Source organism: Adiantum capillus-veneris, chromosome 2 (assembly GCF_014529385.1).
Source record: "Adiantum capillus-veneris isolate H3 chromosome 2, ASM1452938v2, whole genome shotgun sequence".
Taxonomy (NCBI): domain Eukaryota; kingdom Viridiplantae; phylum Streptophyta; class Polypodiopsida; order Polypodiales; family Pteridaceae; genus Adiantum; species Adiantum capillus-veneris.
The window spans coordinates 24,749,213-24,755,889 of record NC_140932.1 but is presented as its reverse complement, the minus strand read 5'-3'; the positions used below and the strand labels follow the sequence as shown (position 1 = coordinate 24,755,889).

The 6,677-nt window shown below is 44.2% G+C and overlaps 1 protein-coding gene across 1 annotated transcript; it reads right to left on the bottom strand.

Annotated features, from left to right (window-relative positions):
• Window positions 1–76: 76 nt before the first annotated feature.
• On the bottom strand, window positions 77–1,560 carry LOC147462520 (uncharacterized). The gene has a single exon (XM_086484218.1). The coding sequence runs from the start codon at window positions 680–682 to the stop codon at window positions 77–79; it is 606 nt and encodes a 201-aa protein (XP_086340344.1). The 5' UTR covers window positions 683–1,560.
• Between the last annotated feature and the right edge of the window lie 5,117 nt (window positions 1,561–6,677).

The window sequence follows — 6,677 nt, the reverse complement described above, 5'->3', positions numbered from 1 at the left end:
AATGGAAAACTTCGGCTGGCTAATTCCACCGGCTTTTTCGTTTCGTTTCAGAATTAGCTTGAACGTTGGGATTAGCCTAAATTGATTTTACACGAGCAGTAGAAAGCCACGAAAGTAGAAGCTCAACTGGCAAGTCCACAATTAAACGCGACGGCGCATTCACAAGCCACGCTTCTAGGGCTCTACATCTAGAGAGACGCAAAATCAGATCGAACTCCCAACTTGCTGGAGCTTCAACACCCTGCAGACAAGTAGCCGAACAAAGCTTGGTTATGCCTGCGAAGGACGGGCCCGTGCTGTAAAAGAGGAAAAACAGGAGAAGGAGACTGTGGATCTGGGGAAAGAGGCGAGCAGAGAGTAAGGGAAAGGAGAGGATGGTCATTAATGGAGAGTTTGGTGGAGTGAGCGATGGCAGCGGGAACTGCAAGAAAGGACGGGGGTGGGGATAGAGTAGGGGGAGAGAGGGGAAAGGGAAGGCCTGTAGTTGCAGAGAAGACGGAAGGCGAGAGCAGGAAAGATGCGTGGCATGGCTATGGCTATGGCTATGTTGTTCATCATCATCAGCATCATCATCATCGCCCGAAACGGACGGAAAGAAGAAGGGGAAAAGGGGGCGCTGGCGCAGTCTGCTGACTTCTCCTCGATGATCTTCCATGGTGGAGGTGCTGGCAGATGATGCCATTTTGCACGAAACCGGCAAAACGTGCTTGTGTGGGGATTCGTCGATGCCGATGTTTACACACACACACACCCACCACAAGCACACACACCCACACCAAATCAGGGCCCCCTGCAGACTCGATCAAAGAAGGGGGGGGTAACAGGTAGCTTCTTTCTTTGCATTGGCCGCCTTCTCCTCTCTCTCTCTCTCTCTCTCTCGCAAGCTGTGTTCCCTCACTTCCTGTGAGTGTTCGTCTCTCTCTAGAGTCTGTCCTTTTTTGCCGCCGCCCAGCAGGAAATTCTTGCTCAGAAATCGCTTTTAAACAACTCGCCCTGGCTTTCCGGGCTACTTGGGGCATTGAAAGCGCATACATATGTAGCATCGCACACACGCATATGCCTACGCAAAAATAATAAGTGTGTGTGCAATGCAATGCCAATGGATGACATGTGAAAGGAGCAGCAAGTGCAAATTCCAAGCAGCAGAAGATGGGTCACGGCGTGATAACTCTGCGGACGGTAGGTAGTTAAGCCAGAGATAGCTATGGCTACCTTAGAAAAGGCGTTGAGTAGAGAGAGGAGAGAGAGGATGCGTATGTATGCTACATGGGAGTATGTGTGCGGGTAGTGGAAATTGGGGCTTTCATGTGGGTTTTGTTTAGTTGCGCTGTGTGTGTATGTGGGTTGGGTTGGGCGAGAGCTGTGTGCGTAGGCGTGGGGGATGGGGACGAGAGAGAGAGGGGGGCGAGGTAAAGCGGGAGCACTGAGCATGCTTCGTGTAGAGATGGTAAGTTGCGTGGGAAACATGAAGCCCCCCTTTCTGCTGCTGTCGAATCAGGCATGTTGTGGTGGGTGGACCGTGGAGGTGTGTTCTTTTGCACAATTTTGCTGGTGCCAGCCTCAGAGTTCCCTGGACCCTAAACTCCGCCCTCTCCCCTCTCTCTCTCTCTCTCTCTCACTTCACTTTTACATCCAGCAATTTATGTTCTCTCGCTTCCCTATGCTGTTTCTCACCCTTGTACTCCACTCGCCGTGATGTACATAGTAACATATGCCATACTCCCTACCTTCTCTTTAACCATTTTCACTTCTCTTTCCCACCCACCCTTCTCTTCTTTTACCCACAAGTGCACATTGCATACTTGAGCAATCTTATCTCTGTTGTAAGTTCAAAGGAACACCCATTCAAGTTGCTCATAGGCTTAAACTCTACTTTCTTTCCCACTGTTGAGCACCTCTTCACATCGCTTTTTTCGGATGTGGCTCCTTTTGGACTCTCTTTCTTCTCCTCTCATACGAATATACACATTCTTTTTTAGAGTGTGTGTAAATGATCAAAGTGTGTGTACAAAACATTGTGTTTGTGGTATGCAAGGTTATATTGATGTATAACCTTTTTGCTAACTAAAAAATACAAAATATTTTTTGTTGTGTTGTCAATTATTTTATTTGTTGATGGGCGACAATTGTTGTCAATAAATGTATTATTAGGTTAATTATTTTGGAACCCTTTTTTTACAAATGAAGTGTGATGAAGCCTGGTACACACCAAAGGTGCCTCTTCCATGCCATCCTCGGGCAAGCAAGCATCCTTTACAGACTAACGAGTGCAATTTGTTATAATTTTAGAAATAAGCCTAGCTCACATGGAAAGACTAATAGCCTATTGGTTTAATGATCATCCTTTAAAAATGTGGTTGATGTTTCACCCCTTGTTGCATTCATGGACAAGAGCTTCATTGGCCAACGGGCTATCCATTGAACATTTCGCGGAGCCTGTAATATGGTCTAGTGTGAACCGCTAGTGAATGAGCTGAGTAGATAAGTTTGTGATTACTCTTACAGGTAGACCAAGTCGGTGTAATTCAGATGTAGTATAACTACCAAAGATACGCATATCCACCAAAGCGTGCCGGTATGTGACTGCCGTGCACCAAGTCGGTGTAGTCCAAATGTAGTATCATCGGCAAAGATATGTATATCCACCAAAGTGTACCAGTGATAATGATTGTCGATGATAGTCATCTAGGAGTAGGACATGTTGAGCCTGACATCTCATTATATTTTCCCAGTCGATGCCCACAGTAGCTCACGCACCCACTGCTATCTTTGTAAGCTACTTGAGTAGAGGTTCAAGCCCTCACAAATTCTTCAATGATTTTTTGGAGACGCCCTCTCGCGCACACAAGAGTTGTACAAACAATTGTTCATCAGTCACTCCTTGCATTAGCATTAAATGTACACACATAGAGTAGGTGGTCAAAGGGCATATGTTCTTGTAGTTTTGTTCTCTCTCTCTCTCTCTCTCTCTCTCTCTCTCTCTCTCTCTCTCTCTCTCTTCTCTGAGAGAGAGAGAGAGAGAGAGAGAGAATCATTACAAACATTGTTTATTTTGTGCAGATAAAACAATATTAAAGCGCTTTCGTACAGGTATCTGGGCAATGTTCTGCACTCACATCAGCAAAGTGGAGCTCAGTCGGCTGCTATCTTTTCCTCACGTTCCACTTGTCTTCTTTGTTAAATGATACCCCACCCGAGCCAACTCTACCAAGAATGGCAGAGGTAGCAAACAAATGGTTATGATCTTAGGAAAACCCTATCAATTATGCCATGTGAAACCTACCTTACAACCCATGAGTCTTATCATGCTCCAATTGCATATGTCTATCTCTTCACCAATTTCTATCTCTTCACCAATTTCTACTTGTACCTCTCTACTCTTGGATAGTAACATAATGTGTTATGCAATGTCTGGATGTTCCATGTCTTAGTTTGGGTCTAGTCTTATCCACTTAGGGCATTTATTAAAATTGTTGTTGTTGTTGTTGTTGTTGTTGTGAGTAAGGATAAACACCATTCTTTTTGTTTTTTCTTTTCTTACCAAAAATGTTATCACACGGGAACATACTAGCTCATTTCCATTTCATTTCCATCTTTATTAATCCGAATCTTTCCAAATTCTCTCTTTCCGTTGGACTTACAGTCCTAGAATGATGAAGCCTACATAACTCACTACCAGCAAAATTGTGATGGGTAGTCCAATGCAATTTGAACTTTAACAGAGTCAAGACAGCTTATGAAGCCCTAACCACCCAACCATGAGGCACCTGCTGACCTCATCGGCTCTCCCGTTTGCTTATTATATTTGTGATGCCTTTGACATTGCCTTGCATCACCTCTTTGCCTGAGCCGGGTCAAGTCTGCAGGGTGCCACCATGCGTCCCCTCCTATCACTTGCACGATGTTTGTTGTGTGGCTTGTTGGAATTAGGGTTGCAGAGAGACACACACAGCTTGGAGAAGACGAAGGAAGCTCAAGGTACACAACAGAGAGTCTATAACTTAGTGTGCAATGGAAAGATAGATAGCCCTAGAGTGATGGGTGTATATACAATGCACGGGCGAAAAAACCTCCTAAAGAGGGAAAAAATGCCCCGGCGGTCCTAGTGTGTTCACACACATCACTACCACATGTATATGGTAACAAATTTCCTCTGGAGTGATGCGGTGAACGAGAGCTGGCACATGAGTAAAGGGAAGTGCCATGCCCTGAGGACAGGATCAGTCCACAAAGGGGAGTAAACACAAATCTTTGTGGAAAGCTTCAAGCTTCTCACAAGACAATGCCTTTGTGAAAAGATCTGCAAGGTTGTCCTGTGTTGGCACATAAGCTAAGTTGATCTCTCCTGCTGAGAGCCTCTCCCTGACATAGTGGTAATGCACCTCAATGTGCTTTGTGCGAGCATGAAAAACTGGGTTCCTCGCAACTGCCAATGCGCTCTGACTGTCAGTGTAGATAGTGTTGGCAGTGTCCTATCCAACACTCAAATCAGCCATAAGGCGTCTGAGCCATACACACTCAACCGCAGCTGTGAAGACTGCCCTGTACTCAACCTCACAACTCGAAGTGGCCAAAGTAGGTTGCTTCTTGCTCAACCATGATATACGTGAACTGCCAAGCATGAAACAAAAACCACTTGTGGACACTCGCGTGTTAAAACAACCAACCCAATCTAAGTCCGAAAAAGCATGTAAGTTTGGCGGCAATGATCCCCCCTTGGGATAAAACAAGCCAAGATGTAAAGTACCACTAAGGTAGCGAAAAATCCTCTTGACTGCCTGCCAATGCTTAGACCCTAGGTTATGCATGAATCTGCTGACCTGTGAGACTGCAAACTGAATATCTGGCCTCGTGTTGCATACATAAATGAGGCAGCCAACAGCAGTTTGGTAAAGAGTGACATCAGCAGGATCGCCAGCATCATGTAGACTCAACTTCAAACCTGTTTCCATGGGAGTGGCAATAGGTTTGCAATCCTCAAGTCCAAACTTACATAGCAATGTCTCTATGTAACTTTTCTGACACAAGGCAATACCACCATCACACTGCTTAAACTGTATACCCAAGTAATGATGCAACAGCCCCAAATCTTTCATCTTGAAAGTAGCATTTAAATCAGCCTTAAATTCAGTAATATGCCTTTCATTTGGTCCAGTGATTAGCAAATCATCAACATAAAGAACCACAATGAGAAGTACATCACCCTCACGCTTTACATATAATGTGCTTTCTGTTGGACTGTTATGAAAGCCTTGTTTGACCAAATGAGTGTCAGCTTTCTCATACAAAGCACGAGGAGATTGCTTCAACCCATACAAAGCCTTGTTACATTTGCACACTTTGTCCTCTTGTCCTTTTATGACAAAACCGCGAGGCTGCGTTACATAAACCTCCTCAAATATGTCACCATTCAAGAAAGCAGTAACGATGTCTGATTGCTGTATATCCCAACCAAAATGAGCTTCCAATGCACATAGAAAACGCACAGTAGTCATACGACAAGTGGGAGAAAAAGTCTCTTCATAATCTATGCCTTTTTGCTGTGCATAACCCTTTGCAACAAGTCGAGCCTTATAGCAATCAATCTCACCATCTGGTTTGCGTTTCAACTTGTAAACCCACTTTGTACCAATGGCCTTTTTGCCAGGAGGCAAATCACATAAAGTCCATGTGTCATTTTCTATGAGTGCATCATATTCTGATTGCATGGCAGTCATCCAATTTTCTGAATTCTGTGCTTCATCAAAAGACAAAGGCTCCTCAACATCATGTAAGCTAGACACAGCCAAAGCATAACAATCTGATGCATAAGATGCATGGCGAGAGCCTGAACGAGTACGACTAGACAAAGGTGCATCCAATTTATTGTCACGCAAAGTGTGCACCAGCCATTTTGGCATACCTCTAGCTTGCTCATTTTCAGCCCTTTCCTCATCAAGTACATCATGTAAATCTGCATCAGTTATAGGCTGATCTAGAACATTTTCAGAAACCCCCATAGGCTGTACATTTGCCTCATTGGAACTTACATTCGTATTTCCACCACTGAAAAGAGGCAACAAAGTGTCATAAATGTCCTGTGAGCTTACATTACTGTCTCTAGTACATGACAGCAAGGGCTGAACAGAATCTTCCACAAACACTACATCCCGAGAAACTAGAATACGTTTTGTTTGTGGATGATACAACCTGTAACCTTTGCTTTCAGCACTATAACCAACAAAAATACATTTGACAGCCTTATCATCCAATTTTCTGTGCTGCACTTGTGGCACCAAAGCATATGCCAAACATCCAAAAACACGCATGTGCTCAATAGAAGGCTTTCTATCATGTCATGCTTCATATGGAGTAATAGACTGCAAAGCTTTCGTAGGACACCTGTTAAGTACATAAGTGGCACACATGATGGACTCAAGCCAAAAAGAATGCGGCAAAGCTTGACTTTTGACCATACATCGTGCAATTTCAGTCAATGACCTGTTTTTCCTCTCAGCAACACCATTTTGCTGAGGTGTATAAGGCACTGTACATTGGTGTTTTATCCCACGACTAGCCAAAAATGCATTAAATTTATGAGACATATACTCCCCCCCTCGATTGGAACGGAGGGTGCCCATAGTACATTTCGAGACATTTTCAGCCATAGCCAAAAATTGTTTGAAGCACATAAAAAC